The sequence below is a fragment of the Ursus maritimus genome, unplaced genomic scaffold (assembly GCF_017311325.1).
Source record: "Ursus maritimus isolate PB19 unplaced genomic scaffold, ASM1731132v1 scaffold_23, whole genome shotgun sequence".
Classification (NCBI taxonomy): domain Eukaryota; kingdom Metazoa; phylum Chordata; class Mammalia; order Carnivora; family Ursidae; genus Ursus; species Ursus maritimus.
In genome coordinates, this window is record NW_024424786.1 from 38,366,667 (window position 1) to 38,386,888 (window position 20,222).

The 20,222-nt window shown below is 54.1% G+C and overlaps 1 protein-coding gene across 1 annotated transcript; it reads left to right on the forward strand.

Annotated features, from left to right (window-relative positions):
- The first annotated feature begins 2,991 nt into the window (after nt 1-2,991).
- Nucleotides 2,992-9,032, forward strand: SLC3A2 (solute carrier family 3 member 2). Its single transcript, XM_008707529.2, has 9 exons — nt 2,992-3,594; nt 3,955-4,128; nt 4,792-4,886; nt 6,602-6,670; nt 6,777-6,835; nt 6,992-7,172; nt 7,289-7,432; nt 8,347-8,430; nt 8,530-9,032. The coding sequence occupies exons 1-9, from the start codon at nt 3,162-3,164 to the stop codon at nt 8,890-8,892; spliced, it is 1,602 nt and encodes a 533-aa protein (XP_008705751.2). The 5' UTR covers nt 2,992-3,161; the 3' UTR covers nt 8,893-9,032.
- Nucleotides 9,033-20,222: the final 11,190 nt, after the last annotated feature.

The following is a 20,222-nucleotide window of genomic DNA, read 5'->3' on the forward strand; positions in this document are numbered from 1 at the left end:
CCCCCCCCCCCCCCCAGCGTGTAAAGTACTGAAGACTGAAGACATGTGGCCTCCTGTGGTCTCTGGACCTTCCAACTGCCTTTTATCTTTGCTTTGTCCCAGCCTTCTCTTGAAGGCTTAATTCTTCTTGAAAGGGGCGCCTGGGTGACTCAGTCTGTTAAGCATCTGCCTTTGGCTCAGGTCATGATCCCAGGGTCCTGAGACTGAGCCCCGCATCAGGCTGCCCTCCTCAGCCTGCTTTTCCCTCTCCCTCTGCAGCTTCCCCTACTTGTACTCTCTCTCTCTCTGTGAAATAAATAAATAAAAATCTTTAAAAAAATTATTCTTGACAAATGATATACTCTGCATTCCTGCAGTAAATTTTGCGTTTTATATGTATTAAAAGACACTGAAGGATCTGAGGATCCCTAGCCACCTTCTGCCCTCTTTCTCTACAGTCTTTCCCTGTCTCCTTCTTTTTTTAAAATATTTTATTTATTTATTTGAGAGAGAGAGAGAAAATGAGCAGAGGGGAGGGGCAGAAGGAGAGAGAGACTCAGACTCCCCACCCAGCAGGGAGCCGGGAGACCTGAGGCTCTATCCCAGGACCCTGTGATCATGACCTGAGCTGAAGGCAGACGCTTAACTGACTTAGCCACCTCTCCCCTCCTTCCCTTAGATTTATTACTTTCATTTTGGTTGAACAGTTAGAAGCCATGGTTTGTTTTCCTTTTCTTTTTTTAAAAGATTTTATTTTTAAATAATCACTACACCCAACCTGGGGCTCGAAATCACAACCCCGAGATCAACAGTCACTTGCTCCATGGACTGAGCCAGCCAGGCACCCCGTTTTGTTTATTTATGATATCATACAGCGCTGTTCATGTTTCCTTTCACTTTTCTCTGTTTATCTTCGTACGCTACTTTTGTTGTTTCTAAGAAGGGAAATATTTGGGTTTGACTGGTGTAGTTCATCCACTCATTTTCCAAACACCCATGAAGTGCCTACTTATGCTACTTCTGTAAGTAGGCAGGCCCCTCGACAAATAGCACAAGGCCCCTGCCACTTGTCTGGAAGTGCAGACACTCAGAAAAGGAAATGTAATAAACAAACAGGGTGTGTGTTGTAGCAGAGGTGTATGGCAAAGAATTGTTTTGGAGAAGTTGAGAAAAACCATCCTCTGAGCTAGGTCTTGAATGAACAGGAGCTTCTGAGGTCGAGTGGCAGAACAGGAAGGGAAGCACACAGAATGGCAGGTACAAAGATGCAGAGCCCTGCTGGGTGTGCTGAGACTGGCAGGTGTCCAAAGGTTGATGTCGCTGGGCGGGTAGTCCCCGTGGAAGGTGTGTGCACCGAGGTGATAAACTTGGGGAGGTCAGTTGCTAGCTTCTTTACTGCACGCCGAAGGAAGTGGCTTCATCTGTCTAGAACCATGGGGGGCTGTGAGTGAGATAGTATGTTCCCAGAGGTGTTAGGTTGGACCATCTTGGAGAGCTTCTGACCCCCGCTCTCAACCTTGAGCTTACACCTGGGAATAAAGTGTGTTCAGAGCCTCTGGTTGGCACTTATCTGCCATGCCCAGGGCAACCTGGACTTACTATATCATCTTTGCTCACTGGTCTGACCTCCACCCTTTACCCCCTGGCCTGCCTCCCTCTAGAGTTGGTTCTGGCTTTCCTCGGGTGGCGGTGGGGCGGGCTGTGGCATGCAGAAAGGACATGGCAGAAGACAAGCCTTTTCACACCCTTGGCTCTCCTCTGGCCCCCCTTTCTGTCTGCTATTTCTTCAGATCTTGGCCTCTGCTTTCTTCCAAATACTTGGCTTCCAGCCCAGGTGGGAGAGGGAGAAAGAACTTGTTTCCTTCAGCTCCTCTCTGAAAATAACCGGGCTGGCACCAGTCAGGAACAAGAAGTTCCTGAGTGTCTGCACCCCATGCTGTTGATGTCCGGCAGTCCCTGCTATGAACCTTTATGATGATGACGATGGTTTTTTCTTGCTATGAACCTTGTCTCTGCCCCACTTACCCTCCATCCCAGGATCTCTGTGGAGGGAAGTTAGGTGGTCTTTAAAGCCTCTGCAGCGGCCTCCATGGCTTAGCATAGTGAAGTGATGGGGGGCCGGGGTGGGTGGGTAAAGGAACCCTGGCACCCTGGGGAGATTGGGCTGATCTGTGGGAGGCCCTCCAAAGTGGGGAAAAGTCTGGTCTGTTGTAGGAAAATGGTGGATGCCTCTAACTGAGCCCAACCTTGGAATGTTTGCTACAGGCCTGAGGTTGCCCGGCAGGCGCTTAAGGCTCTTCTGGATGTCGGAAGCCTCGCTGCCCGACATCCTGGAGCCAGAAACTGGGGGTGGGGTGGGGTAAGATGGGGAGTGACACCTTCAACTCTCCTGTTCAAACAGATTCACCTTAAAACCTCACGGAGAAGAGCGGGTTAGAGTTCGTTCAGTCAAGTTAATAAAGCAAAGTATTGTAGTGGGTGCTCGATGCTGCATGATGAGTTATTTGAACTGGACTCAGGATGAGTCTTGAAGGACGAGTAAGCCCTGCGGGGAAGGGGAGGTCTAGCGCCAAGTCCCAGAGGCCTGGGGGGCAAGGCTAGGTCGGGGAAAGAGGGGGAACTGAGTTTGGCTGGCTCTGAGAGCGCCAGTGGCCGTGCGAAGTTGGAAGGACCACGCGATGCCCTGAGCCCAGGACCAGGGGCAGACGGAGGATGGCGTCGGGGTAGTCACCCGCCTTAGGAGTGGGCGAAGAGGGGGCCCCCGGGACCCCCGCGGTGCTGGACTGCCCCTCCCCGTCCCCTTCAGGGGGCGGGACAAGTCAGACTCCCCCCACCCAAAGGTGGCTCGGGGCTCAGCTCTCTTAGCGTCCCACTGGAAGGAACGTTAGGGGCAAACAGGTTGGAGAGGAGGAGCTAGAGCACGCCGCCCTCCCGAGCGGTCTCAGAATTAGCAATCCGGGCCGTTCCTCTTTAAGGGGCGGGCAGGGGCGGGGCTCCCCTGCCTCTACCCGGAGGCTGCGCCCGTCCCCCTCCCCACAGACGCAGACGCAGTCGCCGAAGCTGCGCGGGCTTTCCTGACCTCGGGAGAAGGTGCTGAGGCCGTGGTGAGGCCGGGAGGTAGGGCAGGAGTCCAGCCACCACTTGACCGCCGGCTGCATCGTGTCGCCGGTTCCGCAGGCACCATGAGCCAGGACACCGAGGTGGACCTGAAGGAGGTGGAGCTGAACGAGCTGGAGCCCGAGAAGCAGCCGATGAACGCGCCGTCCGGGGCGGCCATGGCCGCGGTCGTGGTGGGCGGCGCCGAGAAGAACGGGCTGGTGAAGATCAAGGTGGCCGACGACGAGGCGGAGGCAGCGGCCGCGGCCAAGTTCACCGGCCTGTCCAAGGAGGAGCTGCTGAAGGTGGCGGGCAGTCCCGGCTGGGTGCGCACCCGCTGGGCGCTGCTGGTGCTCTTCTGGCTCGGCTGGCTCGGCATGCTAGCGGGCGCCGTGGTCATCATCGTGCGGGCCCCGCGCTGCCGCGAGCTGCCGGCGCAGAGTTGGTGGCACAAGGGCGCCCTCTACCGCATCGGCGACCTTCAGGCCTTCCAGGGCCCCGAGGGGGGCGACCTAGCGGGTGAGCTCTGTGCGCGCCCCCGGTTTAACGGGCCGCGGGCTCCGGTCCTCACCCCACCCCGCCCCGGATCGTCCCCGCACCCTGGGACGTAGCTTCTCCTTCCTTTCTTTGGAGAAAACCGCTCCCACTCCCTCTTGTGCGAGGGTAGCTGACTCAGCGTCTTCCGGCGCCGGAAGCCGGTCCTGATCCGGTGGCTGACGTTTCTGAAGTAATGTGCCGGGCATCTTACATCAGCAACTCTGAGTCTCATGATCCAAGCTCACCCCCCGGCCCCACACTTAGTTCCGGGGAGAGGGGAGACTAGGGCAGATCAGGGGCCTCTCAGAGGGACTTCACTTTAACCCTGCTTCCCCGTTTCAGGCCTAAAGCAGCATCTCGATTACTTGAGCACCCTGAAGGTGAAGGGCTTTGTGCTGGGCCCAATTCACAAGAACCAGAAGGATGACCTCGCGGGGACCAACTTGGAACAGATCGACCCCACTTTTGGCTCCAAGGAAGACTTTGACAATCTCTTGCAGTCCGCCAAGAAAAAGAGTGGGTGTCCTGGAGTTGTCTTGGAAGCCGCTGAGAAGGACTTGGCCTTCTGGCCACTTAGGAAAGACAGGATAGGATTTTTGTTCGGTTTACTCCTGACTGGCTCTGAGTTTTCCTAAGGCAGGTACAGGGAAGATTTCTTAGGCTTCAGCCTAAAAGGAATTTGTCAAGTCGTTTAGAGACTTTCTGCTTGCTGTGTGTTCAGCCATTTAACATCTGGGCTTCAGTGCCCTTATTTGTAAAATGTAGGCTTTTCCTGATTCAGTGGTTTATTTATTTTTTTTAAAGTAGGTTCCACTGCCCAATGTGGGACTTGAACTCATGACTCTGAGACCAAGACTCAGCATGCTTTACTGACTGAGCCACCCAGGCGCCCTAATTCAGTGGTTTTTAAACTTGTAAAGGAGCGGATCCTTTTGAGAAAAATATCCAAATAAAATCACAGGGTTCACTTTGGGTGTGGGGAGCCCAGGACCCCATAGCTCAGCCTTCTCTACTGTACTATGTACCTTCTGCCTTAGAACATCTTAAACCGAGTTCAAATCTAAGCGTTTGTGCCACATAATACATAGGGAATAGTCTACCGGCTTGTATTTGTTGATTTCTTCCTTTTCCCTGACCCCAAAGTCTTTCTCACGACTACCTCTTCCTCCATTGTTCCAGGCATCCGGGTCATTCTGGACCTCACTCCCAACTACAGGGGCGAGAATTCGTGGTTCCTCCCCACGGAGATTAACACTGTAGCCGCCAAGATGCAGGTGAGTGTGTTGGTGCTGACGGCAGGTGGGAGCTGGATGTGGGGCTGTGTCGATCCTCCTGGCAAGCCCTGTAAACCTAGCCTGGCTCCAGCTGAGGGGCCCCTTGCTCCTTGGAGCCAAACTGGCGCACTGCTACCATGGGCAGGAGGGGAGGCCAACAGTGCACCCCCTCCCCCTTTTTGCTCGTTCCTTTTCTGGCCAGTGATTTTTCTTGTTTCCTTGACTCTGATGGTAACAGTGCCAGGAAAGGAATTTCTCAGATGTCAATCTGGGTTTGATTTTTCTTCCTTTTGGGAGAGGAAACCGTTTCTCTGTGGGACTCCTGTTCCGTCTGGTTTCCCAGCTCTTGTTTGATGTGTTTTGGAGTGGAGCCCAGTCTGAAATTGTAAGTGTTGTGGTCTTATGTGTCTGGGACCATGCCAGGTATTTTGTATGTGTTCCGAATTTCTCCATGACCACACAAGGTCCCTGTCATCTTTCATCTGTAAATGAAGAAGCTAAGGTTCAAAGGGCTTTGCCGTGCTTAGGATTTGAGGTCTCAAGTAGTCTCATTTCTGTAATCTGCCTTACCTGAATGAAGGTGTAGGTGCAAAGACTATATCCCGCAGGCTGGGAATGGGACTTTGTCCTCCTGTCCTCCGAGCTCCTGATGCCTGGGTTCTGGGCACTGAGCAGCAGGGGGTAGAATAAAAATGGAGAACACCCTGACCCTTTGCTGGCCCCTGTGATTCTGAGGTAGAATTCTTTACTCCCAGCATTTCCATAGGCCCCTTGGGGTCATCCAGTTCGCCCTTACTAATTGCCAGAAGACCCTTTAAGAGTTACTGATTGGGGGAGGGGAGCGCCTGGCTGGCTCAGTCCATAGAGCATGTGACTCTTGATCTCAGGGTGGTGAGTTTGAGCCCCACATTGGCAGTAGTGCTTACTTAAAAAAAAAAAAAATCTCTTAATAGGTATTGATGAAGGCATGTTTTCAGATGGTGTGGCATGAGGACTAGTAGCTTCAGATGAAAATGGAAACCGGAGTAGAGAGCACAGGACGTGGGGCTGTGGGGGTGGGGCCCCGTGTTCTGTGTTCACCCAGTTCTTGGAATTCAGGCCTGGGCCTGTGCTGCAGAGCTGACTCCTCTTTTCAAATCTTCGTCTACACTGCCGTGGGGCTGTGCTTTGAATTTCACTCTTTCATCATTGGCCTTGCTCTGACTTGCCCTCTTCCTCCTACCCTTCCCAGGCCTCAGGACACTGGAAGAGGAGTAAAGGATACTGGTCCTGGGATCTTGGCTAGCATTTTGGTCCCCTGTCTGCTGCTCTCTGACTGTGGTCTTGGGCATACTTCTTGCTTCTTTGAGAGTGTTTCCTCATTTCTGACATGAGTGTACAAGCATTCCACACATGCTAAGGGTTAAAAGAAATTACGTTTACGAACATACTTTTTCTCTTGGGCCTTTCCTATCGGTGTCCAAAGGTGAAGCTGTGTGATTTGCCCTGGGGAGGAACAGAAGTGAAATGCTGTAGTTAAGAATCAGTGATAGTTCAGAAGGGGAGGGAACCAAAGGCTAACCCTCTCTGATAGAGGTGGTTAAGTGAGGCCGGTCAAGACAAGTGACTCTCCCAGGGTCATGGAGAAGTGCGTCATGGGCAAGGTTTGGCATGGGCTGGATTTTGCGTCAGAGTATTGATACCTTTCCCCTGTTCTTTTGCCCCCTTCCCTGTAGGGTGCTCTGAGTTTTTGGCTGCAGGCTGGTGTGGATGGGTTCCAGGTTCGGAATGTGGAGCATCTGACAGTAAGTCCCTTTCCATGGGGAAGGCAGAGAGCCTGGATGAGAGCAGAGGGACTCTCCAGGGCTTGGTAGTGTTCCTGCTCCTCGACTTTGCTTTTTTCTCTTCTAGGATGCGTCTTTGTTCTTGGCTGAGTGGCAGAACGTGACCAAGAGCTTTAGTGAAGATAGGTAGGTGCTAGGCCTCCCCTGCCAGATCTGCTTCCTTGTGGGATCCCCTCAGTTGAGCGCTAGGCCCCAGGAATGGGGGAATTCCTAGTCCAAATTCTTCATCTTCATTTTTTTGTTGTTCTTTACCAACCTTGTTCCCCACCCTGCTCTGTGCAGGCTCTTGATTGCAGGGACCGAGTCCTCTGACCTTCAGCAGATTCTGAGCCTGCTTGGATCCACAAAGGACCTGTTGTTGACGAGCTCATACCTGTCAAGCCCTGGTTTCAGTGGGAAGCGCATCGAATTCCTTGTCACCCAGTTTTTGAACGCCACTGACAATCGCTGGTGCAGCTGGAGTGTGAGTGCTGTCGTGGGGGGCGAGGGTGCCGGAAGAGGCCTGGCGGAGGAAGGGGTGCTGGCAGATGGAGGCAAAGGCGGGCTTTGGGGTTCACCTCCGTGCATCCATTCCTGCAGCTGTCTCAGGCGGGGTTCCTGACTTCCCTCGTGCCGGCTCATCTCCTCCGCCTCTACCAGCTGCTGCTCTTCACCCTGCCCGGCACCCCAGTTTTCAGCTATGGAGACGAGATTGGCCTGGAGGCAGCCGCCCTTCCTGGCCAGGTATGGCTTGCTGCCTCCTCCCCGCGCTGGGAGGCGGTTGTGTTCATCTAGCACGACGGTTGTGTGCATGGCAACAGGCAGACATGAGCCTTGGGTGGAAGTGCGTTTGATTCCTGGTCAGTCCCCTCATCGGTCACTGTGTGGCCTCGGCAAGTCATTTCCCGCCATGGCCTTGACCATCTCTTCTGGGATATTGCATTTCTTGTAGGGATTCAATGAGAGCCTATTTTAAAAGGTGATGGCTGACCCCTGGCAGGTATTCAGTATGGGAGCCGTCACTCACCTGTCCATTCATTCATTCGTACGATCGGGGGACTCTTTTATGTCCTCCAGCAACTCATAGTTTAGTGGAGGACCCAGATGAGTACGAGAAATGTGCAGTAGCCCCTCTGTGATCGGGTAAGACCACGAAGGCTCTCACTTAGTTTAGCCAGAGGGCTGGAGGTTGACACCCCAGCTGATATTGCTAGAACTGGTCGTTCACGGAGTAATTGCTCTATGCCACGCACAGAGGATACAGCAGTACACAAGAGAGCTGCAGGTGGCCAAGTTAGATAATAAAATAGAATAAAGGTGCCCAGTGCTGCTCAGTGCTGTGCAAAAGAGAGCAGGGCCAGCGGCCTAGAGGACAGGGACGGGAGACGTTCTCCATCCAGGGGCCACAGAAGATCTGGTGAGACAGCTGAGCAGAGGCTGGAGGGCTGTGAGGGAGCTGGCTTGTGGCTGGCTGGGAGAAGAGCCCCCTGGGCGGAGGGCACAGTGTGGGCAGGGCCCCGGGGCAGGAGCCTGCCTTGCCTGTCCGGTAGCAGTTAGGCCACAGTCGGGGGAGGCTCTGCATGGATAGGGCTGGGAACGGGAGGAGAAGCGAGAGCAGGCCCAGGCCTTTTCCGAGTCCTGTTTTCTCTGCTTTTCAGCCTGCGAAGGCTCCGTTTATGCTCTGGGATGAATCCAGCTTTCCCAACACCTCAGGACCTGGAAGTAGCAACATGACCGTGAAGGTAAGGGTTTTGGGTGGGCCAGGCCCGCTCAGCGGGTGGGCAGGTGGCTTGTAGGAGTTCGCGCCCTTTATCTTTTCCTGCTGTCTCCCTCCTTTGCAGAGCCAGAATGAAGACACTGGTTCCCTCCTCTCCCTATTCCGGAGGCTGAGTGATCAGCGAGGAAAGGAGCGCTCTCTACTGCACGGAGACTTCCACGTGCTCTCGTCGGGGCCGGACCTCTTTGCCTATATCCGCCAGTGGGACCAGAACGAGCGTTTCCTGGTAGTGCTCAACTTCGGGGAGGTGGGCCAGCCTGCCAGGTTGGGGGCCTCTGGTCTGCCGCCCACCGCCAGCCTGCCAGCCAGCGTCGACGTGCTACTCAGCACCAGGCTAGACCGTGAGGAGGGTGCCTCTCTGGAGCTGGAGCACCTCAACCTGGAGCCCTACGAGGGGCTGTTGCTCCGCTACCCCTATGTGGCCTGACAGGACCCACCGTCCCTCTCCTCCCCAGGCCCTTTAGGTCCTGGTTTCTTTTCCTTTTTTTTTTTTTTACTGTCACAGATTACAGATGAAATCCCAGATAAGGTGTGTTCTGGCTTCAAATAAAAGTCACTCCCACCTGGTGAGGTCTTGTCTTCCCTCCATCTCTCTGTCAGGGCAGGGGCACCCCTCCCCCCTCTCCTGAGACCTGCGTCGCAGTGAGCAGGGCTAGAGAGTTCCGTGCACCCGCTCTAGCCCGAGGTGGAGGGGCCTTTCAAGCTCACAACAATGTGGTGTCAGGGCTAGGACTAGCATCTGGGCCAGGGGCCCGTCCTGGAGGTTTTGGGTCTTAACCAGTTCTTTCCTTATCCTCCTCAGCAATGGTCTCCAGCCAAGTGTGGTCAGGTTTCCTGTTTTTGCAGACTTGGCATTTCAGGGAGAGAGAGTTGGAGTCGGGTGGCCTGTTTCCCAAGAGGTGCTGCTGCTTCTTTTTTTTTTTTTTTAAAGATTTTATTTATTTATTCGACAGAGATAGAGACAGCCAGCGAGAGAGGGAACACAAGCAGGGGGAGTGGGAGAGGAAGAAGCAGGCTCATAGTGGAAGAGCCTGATGTGGGGCTCGATCCCAGAATGCCGGGATCATGCCCTGAGCTGAAGGCAGACGCCCAACCGCTGTGCCACCCAGGTGCCCCAAGAGGTGCTTCTTTTTTTAAAGATTTTATTTATTCATTTGACAGAGAGAGAGACAGCCAGTAAGAGAGGGAACACAAGCAGGAGGAGTGGGAGAGGAAGAAGCAGGCTCCCAGTGGAAGAGCCTGACGTGGGGCTCGATCCCAGAACTCCAGGATCACGCCCTGAGCCGAAGGCAGACGCCCAACGACTGAGCCACCCAGGTGCCCCCCAAGAGGTGCTTCTAAAGGGTACTAGAGGGCATTCATTCACCAGGAATCTCCTGTGTACTCAGCACGTGCCAGGAATTGTTCAGTCCTGGGGTTACAGGAGGGAACAAAGGACAAAATCCCTCTCTCCTTGGGGCTTACAGTGTAGTGAGGAGATGGAGAAGAAAGAGGGTGAATACAGTTTGAGTGCCATGGATATAGTGATAGTATGCCAAGGGAAAAGAGTAAAGTGGGAAGAGAGGGAGGGGTTTGGGGTGGAGGGAGTTTGAGGAGGGGCTAGAGGCGTCCTCTCCCAGGAGGTGACGTCTGAACGAAAGGCCTGAAGGAGGGGGTTACCTTGCCAGATACGTGGGGAAGGGGGCTCTCTGGTGCCCTTGGGCGGGGGCGGGCCTTACTCAAGGGTGGGGGGGGAATGAGGTCTGGTTGGCAGGGGTCGGGCAGATCAGGAAGGTCCAAGTCAGGTGGTTACATAGGGTGCAAAGAATTTGGCCAGTGGCACTGTTTGAGGGCATGGTCCCCACAAGACTGCCCTCATTTTCAGATTCCAGCTGCAAGTTCCAGGCTCAAACCATTGTCAGTGGGTAAGTTGGCAGAAAGACTTAACACAGAACTCAGGAAAGTCCCGAGATGATGGTGTTTTAATAGCAGACGGATACACATTCACCAGAGGACAGGTTGCATAGGGTGGAATGTGGGGAGCTCCAGGCGTGAAGCTCCCAGTGGATTGTCGTCTCCCAGTGGAGCCCTGGACCTGAGACCTACTCCTGGTTTATAATGCGCAGTGTGGCCAAGCAGGGAAGCTCACCTGAGCCTTGGTGTCCAGGGTTCTCCTTGGGGCCCACATGGCTGACCTCGAGTCTCCACTTCCCCCAGAGGTCGTGTGTCCCAAAGCACTCCTTGTAAATCACATTGTTACAGTGATGGGTGTCTGAAGGCCCCAGACAAACACTGCTGTCAGGACATTCCGGGGGCTTAGAGGTCACCTCCCAGGAGCTGAGGGCAAAGGCCAGATGCTGGTTAAAGTAGACTTCACCCCATGCAGGGTCTGAGGGAGTGGGATGGGAGTTGGAGGGTTTTGAGCATCGAGGGTGGTCCGACTCTGATTTTCGCTGACTCACTGGCTGTCCCGCCCGCAGGGAGGCCAGTTAGGGGGCTTGTTAGGGCTACAGCTCAGTAGACTTACCGGGATAACAGCAGTGGAGGAGGACGTGTGCTGGCTTTGCAGATAGACCCATGGATTTTCTGTTGGATCTTTCTATTGCAATCTTGATCCTCAGGTTGGCCTCACAGCCCTTGGGGTTAATTCGGGCCCTCCCAGGTTTCTTAGGAAAAAGAACACTTGATTCCTGCAGGATGGAACTAGGGGCCTGGGCCTCTAAGGGGGTCCTGGTAACAGGGGACAGGTCAAGGGACTAGCTGCCCCACATGAAGGCCCAGTCCCCGTTTGCTCACTTTGGTTTCCCTTGCCCTGCACCTGTTCCAGGGGCTGCGAGGGCATGTGCTCTGACGCCAAGGCGCAGGTCCCGTGAAGACACACTTGGTAGCCAGCCGGGTGGGCCTCCACTCTCTGCCTTCCATGGCCCTTCTCCCTCCTACTAGTGCCTCTGGGTTCTGGCCCTTGTCAGATCCACGCCTCTCCTTTTCCTGCTGCTCCGCACCCTCGGGTTCTCTCCCGGGGCGCCGGCTCCAGCCCTCCCCGTTTCTCTCTCGCTCTGCCTCCGGCCTCCCCTCCGACCTGGTTGGTTGGTGTCATGGTGTCACTACAGATCGAGACTCATCCTCATTTTGTGCTTTGCAATTTACTGCAGACTCACTTTTTAAAAAGCCCTTTCCCATTTCACATCAAGTGGCTGAGTAGCCTAGGGGGGCCCTGGATATAGATGAGTCAGGCTGATTGTAAGGTTTGGGCTGGAGCCATTGGAAGACAGGACGTGCGTTTGCTGAGGTGGGGAGGACGGCCGGAGGAACAGGTTTAGTTTTTACCAATATCATAAAATTTACCATGTTAACTGTTTTTAGGTGTGCAGTTCAGTGGCATTAAGAATATTCCCATTGTGGTCCGACCGGGGCACTGTTCACCTCCAGCCATCGTGCCGAACTGAGACTGTGCCCATTAAACATAACACTGTCCCTCCATATTAAATTTTTATTTTTTATTTTTAGAGATTTTATTTATTTGGGAGAGAGAGCGAGCAAAAGCACAAGCAGGGGGAGAGGGAGAGAGAGAGGGAGAAGCAAGCTGCCTGCTGAGCAGGGAGCCCAATATGGGGCTCGATCCCAGGACCCTGGGATCCTGACCTGAGCTGAAGGCAGACCCTTAACCGACTGAACCACCCAGGTGCCCCCCCCATATTTATTTTTAAAATAGAAAATGAAGAAACCAAAAATTACATGAAGACATGGAAACTCCCAAAGATACCGGGGGAAGTCCTGGTCCTGCCGGACCTCTGTGCTGTGGGGAACAGATGAGAAGATGAACAAAAGGGCCTCTGAGTCTGTGAGAGCTGTGCCACGGAGGGCCTCACGTTACTGCCCGCGGCAAAGGAGGAAGGAAGCGGAGAGGCAGGTGTAGACATAGAGGCTGTCTCAGCCCCCGATTACCTTGTGACGGAGGAATCCCCCCCCCACCCCCCCGTTATCACAGTCCAGGCGTCCAGGCAGGTAGCCAGAATGCAGAATCCTCTGGAAAAATCTCTATTCAACATCTACTGAATTGGAATCTCCGGGGGGTGAGCCTGGGAGTTGATTTTTAACCAGCTTTCTGAAATGATTCCTACAGCAGTTTGGGAATCATAGATCAACGCTTTGCGAATTTGGCCGAATTATATCTGAGGACACAGATTAGGGCAAAGAAGTCCCGGTTTTTCTCCTATTTCAGCAGGTCTGGGAGAGGACACCAGAATCTTTGTAAGAAGCTACGGTAAGAACGAGAAAGGAACACTGCTCTCACTGGTAGGGAAGCATGGGGTAGGGGGTGACATGGTCAGGTTTGAGTTCCAGGAAGCTCACTCTGGCTCTGCTGTTGGCGAAGAAGCGGAGGGTGGCTGGGAGCCCTATAGGAGGCTGCTGGAACAGCTAGGGAAGATTCGGAAGTGAGGGGGGCGGAGGCTGTGGGGTTGGAGAGGAGGGGATGGTTTGGAGAGATGTTTTCAGAGAAGAAGCTCCAGGATTTCATGCGTGCCTAGGAGGGATGGACTTGCTGTGAAGGGGGAAGGGAGCTGTGTGGTGACTCCCGAGTTTCTAGCTCAGGTGGTTGGGGAGCAGGCTGGGGCCCTCAAGCTGGGTGGGGAAGGCAGGAGGAGAAGCAGCTGTGGGCTGGAAGGGGATCAGCTCTGTGTAGATGTGCTGGGCGTAGGTGCCCTTGGACTTGCAGGTGGAGGCTTCCAGCAGGGGAGGGTCTGCTGCTCAGCAGAGGGGGAGAGGTGGGGTTGCATACGGTGAGTGTGAAGGATGTCCTGCGGAGCATGTGGGGTGGAAGGGGCGGAAGGGAGAGGTTGGAGCCCTGAGGACTGGCACCAGTTACAGGACAGACATGGAAGAGGGACCCCCAGAAGAGAACAGAGCCCTTGGGGGAGGGGATGGGAAGGCAGGACGAGGAGACCAGGCTGGTGTCAGCTAGAGCAGAGCTGTTCCAGGTGGTCTTCAGTTTGGTGATGTCATTGGTCTTCTGGCAGCCTCCTCCAGAGCACTTCCAGGGGACGATGGAGAAATGAAGTTTTCTAATCCTAAGGGTAGGAGGGCTTTGCACAAGTTTCTAGATAGTATCAGTGGGTGTTCCTGTTTTTTCAGCGGCAAAAGAATTTATTGAAAGGCCCTCAGGAACTGCCAGGACGAGGCAGGACCAGACTTGGAAAATGGGCAGGAAGCAAGGGCCAAGCAGCAGGAAGGACAACTGTCTTTTAACTGGAACAGCCTGGAAGGCTGCCACTAGGGGACACGCTGCCGATGCGTGTGCGGTTGGACCCAGAGCCGCCGGCTGTGCGGATGGGGTGTGGGGGACACTGAAATTCAGACCCCCAGGTCCCATGCCTGCACTGAGGGGCACCCTTCCCAGTTCATACCAGGGTGCGGAGTAGCCTAGGGGGGGCCCTGGATATAGAAGAGTCAGGATGATTATAAGGCTTTGGCTGGAGCCACTGGAAGACTGGCTATGCCTTTACCGAGCTGGGGAAGGCTGCCAGAGGAACAGGCTTGAAAGGGAAAATGAGCAGCTCCATTTGGGCCGTGCTGCCTCTGAGATCCGACAGACACCTAGGTGGAATGTCAGGAAGTTAGCAGGGTCCAGCGTTGGCGCAGTGACCTGGGCTGGAGATTCGAATCTGGGAGTCAGGGGTGCAGCTGGCACGGAGAGTCATAAAATGACAGGAGGGGACCAGCAGGGCAGGAGGCGACCAGCAGGGTGAGTGTAGAGAGGGGCAGAGAAGAGAAGCAGGCCCTTCCCAGGTTAGAGACGAGGAGCCAGCGACAGACACTGGGAGTGACGGGCAGTGAGGTGGGTGGGAGGGGGCGCCCTGGAGACCAGGCAGTGGGGGAAATGTAGATGGGCTGCCAGGCAGTGTAGACCATCTGCTTTGGACCCGCCTTTGTTCCTCTTAGTGCTAACAAATGGAATGTCAGCACCTGGCCTTAAATGTCCCAGGTCCTGGGCACCTGGGGGGCTCCGTCGGTTAAGTGGCTCCCTTCAGCTCAGGTCGTGATCCCAGGGTCCTGGAATCAAGCCCCACATCAGACTCCCTGCTCTGCGGGGAGCCTGCTTCTCCCCCAGCCTCTCCCCCTCGCCCTGCTTGTGCTCTCTCTCACACAAATAAATAAAAATCTTAAAAAAAAAAAAAATTCCAGGTCCCTCTAACTGGTGGTGATGAAAACACCCCACCTCAGCATAAGGAGAAAATGCTCCCTCTTTCTCTGAAGCCACGGAATGAAAGCAGCTTCTTTCCTGCAGCCTGAAACCATCCTTGCAAACGTTATTTCCAGCAAGAGAATCTTGTCAGACAATCACATTTAAGAGGTAGTTGCTTTGTCCCGCGAAAGTAACCTTTAACTTTTACAAAGCTTGTGATTCTGATCGCTTGTCTTCCTTAATAATGGGTTGCCCTGGCAATAGTATTTAAATTCACATCTCCGTTTTCTCGAAGGTATAAATACCTGTGAGTTTTTTTTCGTTAAGCCGGAGGGGAGCATTGGCACCTCCCTCTTCTCCCACGTGCAGGAATGTAAAATAATCCCCGTGACTGCGAGGTTTCTTCCACAAAGAGTTTGAGAGTCTGGTCTCATTCAAATGAACACACAGGCGGCAAGGGCACGCGCTGTGAGTGTGGAGGGCAGGGGGCACGAGGAGAGGTCAAAGTCGAGCACCCCTTTGGGGAGAAGGCCAGGGAACTGACTGGGGACCAGGGCAAGGCGATGTGGATGGTACCGTGAGGCCCACCGGCTAAGGTCAGCAGCCCTGTGGGCTGGTGCCAGTCGACAAATTCGCGGGACTTCTCCCCAGCCGTGCTGGGCCGCCCGCGTGTAGATCAGGGAAGCTGGATGGTGGGGTTGATGGGGGTGGTGTATTTGCCGTCTACACCAGGGGCCAGGGGGCCGTGGATAGTTGTGGTGTCAGTGAAAGACTGCATGATTCAGGCTTCTCAGGGAAGGAAGGTCAGTGGCAGGGGAGGAGGAAGGAGCAGCTCGGGAGTGTAAGCTCTCATGGGGCAGCGGTTGAGGCCGCTGGGATAGAGGCGAGGTCCCTGGGGCACAGGAGATCACGACACTGGCACTGCTCAGTTGAATGAGTCGCCCAGCCAGGGTGGCAGCCAGGGTGAAGGGGAGGAGAGCATGGGCTCAGAGATCACTTGGGGGTGGACGCTTTGGTCTCCCCTGTCTAAACCTTAGTAGTTTCAGTTTCCTCATGTGGGAGATGATCTGAACTCTTCATTCACAACACTTATGACACCAAATGTGTGTATTTTCTCACACCAACCACTTCTCCTACAATTCAGTTCAATTCAATTCAATTCAACGCTGGCACTGTCTACCAGAGTCCATATCAGATCTCACAGGTTAAGGGCTCATTCCCCCAAGACTGGCCTCATTTGAGATGCCAGTTGCAAGTGTCATGTTGTCACTGGAACTTCTGACTGAACTCAGGAAAGTGTTTTCCTTACTATTAACAGTTTATTATAAAGGATACAACTCAGGAACGGCTACAGGGAAGAGCTATATGGGGCAAGGTTTGGGGGATGGAAGGTGCCCACAGAGCGTCCATGCCCTCTGGGCGCACCGCCCTCCCAGCACCTTGATGTGCTCACGGACCTGGAAGCTCTCCGTTCTCTGTCACTGAAGGGTTTTTATGGAGGTGCCATCATGTAGGCATGACAGATCAAGTCCTCGGCCGTTAGTGATTGTAATGAAATGTCCAGCTCTTCTCCCTTCCCTGAGGTCAGCGGTGGGGCTGAAAGTTCCAACCCTCTATTCAGGGGTTGGTTCCTCCAGCAACCAGCACTCCCCCCCTCCCCAGCAATGTAGGGTCCCTCCACCCCAAAGTTACATCATTTCCATAAACTCAGGTGTGGCCTGAAAGGGGCTTGTTCTGAGTCATTAAAGTTCTCCTCTCACACCTCTCCCTCAAGAAATTCCAAAGCGTTTAGAAGTTCTGTGTTGGGAATGGGGGACAAAGACCAAATATCTATTTCTTATTAAATTATAGATAGGGACAATGACGTCCAGCTGGAGGGATTTTTCAGGACCCAAAGAGAGTGCTGTCTGCATGTCAGAGCAGGGAGAACGATGACAGGAGTCAGAGAAGCCCATGGGCTTTCTGCCTGCTTCCCAGTGTCTAAGGCAGCAAAAATATAATACCAATCATTTCTTGTCCACTGTATCACCATGTGTCCCGGACTTTTCTGCTCCTGAGGGGCCACGGTCTCACGCTCCCACCCCCCGGACTTGGCTTTGAAGAGGCAGAGGAGCCGGTGAAAGGGAAAGCGAAGACCATGGCGGGGGAGAAGGAAACCCGTGTTTACCGAGTGCTTGATACATGACAGGCCCTGCACAATCATCTCCTTACAGAGGAGGAAACTGAGGCTTGAAATAGCGAAGCGATTTGTTCCAGTTCACCAGCTCTGGCTCCCAAACTCTTGGCCATACTCCCAAACTTCCCCTGTGGTTTCCCGAGTGATAGGGATGTTAGGAGCATCTTTCGTTCTTAGTATCCTGGCTCCTGACACAGAGCTAAGTCCCTTGGAATTTCCTGGGCGATAGGAGTGCCTTTTTTTGAACATGATGACTCTTCCTAGGCTCCTGGATAGCTTCCGAGTGGGGGCTTAGAAGCTTGGAACTTGGCGTGCCCATTTCATCCGCCAGGCAGGAGAGAGGGGATAGAGATTGAGTGGATCATCCATCATACCTACATGATGACGGCTCCATAAAGATCCCTACAGTATGGGGTTCAGAGGGCCTCCCAGTCAGGGAGCACATTCATGTGCTGGGAGGGTGGTGCACCCCAAGTCCGCGGGAACAGAAGCTCCTGAGCTCGGGACCCTTCCGGACCTCGCTGTTCATGTGTCCATTCTCCTTTATCACCTCCTCTAGCATCTAACCAGTAAATGTGTTTATCTGAGTTCTGTGAGCAAATTATTGAACCTGAGGAGGGCATTGTGGGAATTCCCAATTTGTAGCCACATCAGACAGAAGTACGGGTACCCTCAGGACCCACTACTTGAGATTGGTGGGAAAGAGGGGGATGTCTTGTGGCCCTGAGCCCTTAGCCTGTGGGATCTGATGTTAACTCCAGATGGATAGTGTCAGAATCACCTGGCTGTTGTTGGAGAACTAGCTGGTGTGTGTGTGTGTGGGGGGGAAACACAACAACAACCCACTATTTGGGGTCAGAAATTTTGTGAGTAGACTGTAAAGGAAACAGAATTTTTAATGGGGTAAGAAAATTCGAGGCAGAGGAGCTGGAAGGAGTGAAAAGCATGAATGAGGGGGCTTGGGGCCTGTGTAAGGACCAGGAGAATTTCTGGGGCTGTCTAGGCTCAATGGGGTGAGGGGTCACAGAAGAGCCTGGACGGAAGGCTGTTGGGGGCTGAGGAGCTTGTACTTTTATCTCAAGCTATTGGCTACTTGTTAGCAAACGATTGGCAGCATCGGGTCTCTGTTTTGGCAAAATCCCTTTGGCTGAAGCACGGAGAATGAATGGGAATGGGATCAATTAAGTCGGGGGTTGGCAAACTACAGCTGGTCGGCCTGTTTTTATACCCATTGTAAGTTAAGAATGGGTTTTGCATTTTTAAATGGCCAGAAAAAAACTCAAAAGAAAAATAACGTTTTGTGGCACATGAACATTATATGCAATTCAAAGCTCAGTGGAATTTAAATAAAGTTTTATTGGAACACAGCCATGTGCATTCACTTATGTATTGTTGATGGCTGCTTTTGCCTACAATGGCAGTACTGAACAGTTTTGACAGAGACTATAATACATAAGGACCTACATAATATCCTTAATTTTGCCTCTTGGTCCGCAGAGCCTAAAATATTTAGTTATCTGGCCCTTTATAGAAAAGGTTTGTTAACCCCTGAATTAAGGGATAATTTTAGCATTTCAGGCACTCTTGCGCTAGGATGATGACGGGGCAGATGGAGAGCGCTGGATGAATTTAGGAACTGTTCGGGAGGTGGCCTGACCAAATGGTATGGGGAGTGAAAAGGAGGAGTCCAAGATGACTCACAGATTTCTGGATGGAGCGCTGCGTGGATGGCAGTGCTAGCCAGGCCAGGAACACCAGGAGGGGGAGTAGAACTGGGGGGGTGGAGGAGGTACAGGGACCCGCTTGGGAGAGTGATGGTCATTTCAGTCCTGGTTCATGTGATAGTCTGATTCCTGGACTTACGCACTTTGTGTGTGTTACAAAGATGCTAAGAATAATGACATCACTGCAAAGTCTTTGGAGCTCGAGGCTGGTGTGGGACACCTGGCATTCCAAAGGCTTTTGTGCTTAAAGGTAAGCGGGGTACCTGTCTGAACGTCCCGTTGGCTCAGCCTCTATTGTGTACAATCAGAGCCAGGCTCCAAGAAATGAAACTGACGGTTCCAAAAGCCTGGGGGAGGCCCTGGGGGCACTGGGAGAACTCAGGGGCTGTCCCTGGAGGCCAAGTGTCCCGCCCCTCCATCCATCTCCTACTTGTCTGGTGAAGCTGGCACACAGGAGGGAGGTCGGGCTTGCCTCGGCGGGTTTAACGTAGTAGCCAAGTGAACGGGTCCTTCCGGGGCCTTGGGTTCCTGCTGAGATGTGGGGGCAGTTGCTGAGGTGGCCAAGACCATCTACTCCATCTTTTGCCCTGGGGTCCTGCTCTCTGGGAAGCAGCCCCAGCAGGTTTATCTAAGCGCCGTCTTGGCAGGGCAATTCCCTTGGCTGCCCGCAGATGGCGCTCAAGTGATGCGGTGGGAACGGCGGGCTGGCGGGGAGGGGGCAGCCCGGACGCCAGAGTCCTACCGGGCGCCCCTTCTCCAGGCCTGTTCCAGCTTGGTAGGGGGAGGAGGTGGCATTCACACAGCCACCTCATTCTTTCCCCCACTTCCTGTTCACGTTCGAGACAGCCCTTGTTTCTGGGGCCAAGAAGGACTCCCTCAGGGCGGGAGGGGGCGCGGTGTTTGGGGTGGACTGATGCCACATCCAGCCACCCTCTCCTGTCAGCCTCAAGCCATTTCCTCCACCTTCTGGCAGCTGGCTTTGAAGGAATCTTGTTTCAGAGGCTTGCAGGGCACAGGCCCCATTTCTGGGATGCTGCCTTCGTGGACGGCACGCCCTCCCCACCCGGGCTTGTCCCCGGATACTCCCTTTTGCGAGCCCCGTTTCTTCCCCCCGGGCGGGGCTGGGGGGATGGGACTCTGGGCTCCGTAAAGCCGCTGCTGGGGGTGTAGGGAAAGGTGCGGGTCTGCAACCGCTGGTTTCTGGCCTTTACCTGAGAGCAGCCTTGTCCTGTGGTTAACACTGGTCGCAGAGCCACGGAGGGGCTTTCTTTCTCATCTGTCCCCGTCTCTTCCCTCTTCTGCCAGGAACTCATTCCCCTTGAGGATAGTGAAAATAAGAGACCTGCCTAGGGTTGCGTGGTGAGGGGCCATGGGCAGGTAGGACCCGCGCCTGCGACAAGGGACAAGTGTGAACCGCTAGCCCCTTTCCTGATGCGAACGCCAGCTCTGACCTCTGTCTCCCGGCCTCCGGTGGAGCTCCCGCTGATCTGATTCCGGCGCTCCTGCTCTCCCAAGGCTGCTCGGCTTCCTCGGACTCTCTGCCACCAAGACTTCCGTTCCAGTGCCTTCGCAGGGCCCGGCATTTAACCCTAAACGGGGCTCAGGGCTAGGAGGGAGCAGGGGCGAGGAAGGGGCACTCCCAGGGTCTAGACCTGACATAGTGTGGGAAGCTTCCCTTTCGAAGGTTTCCTGGA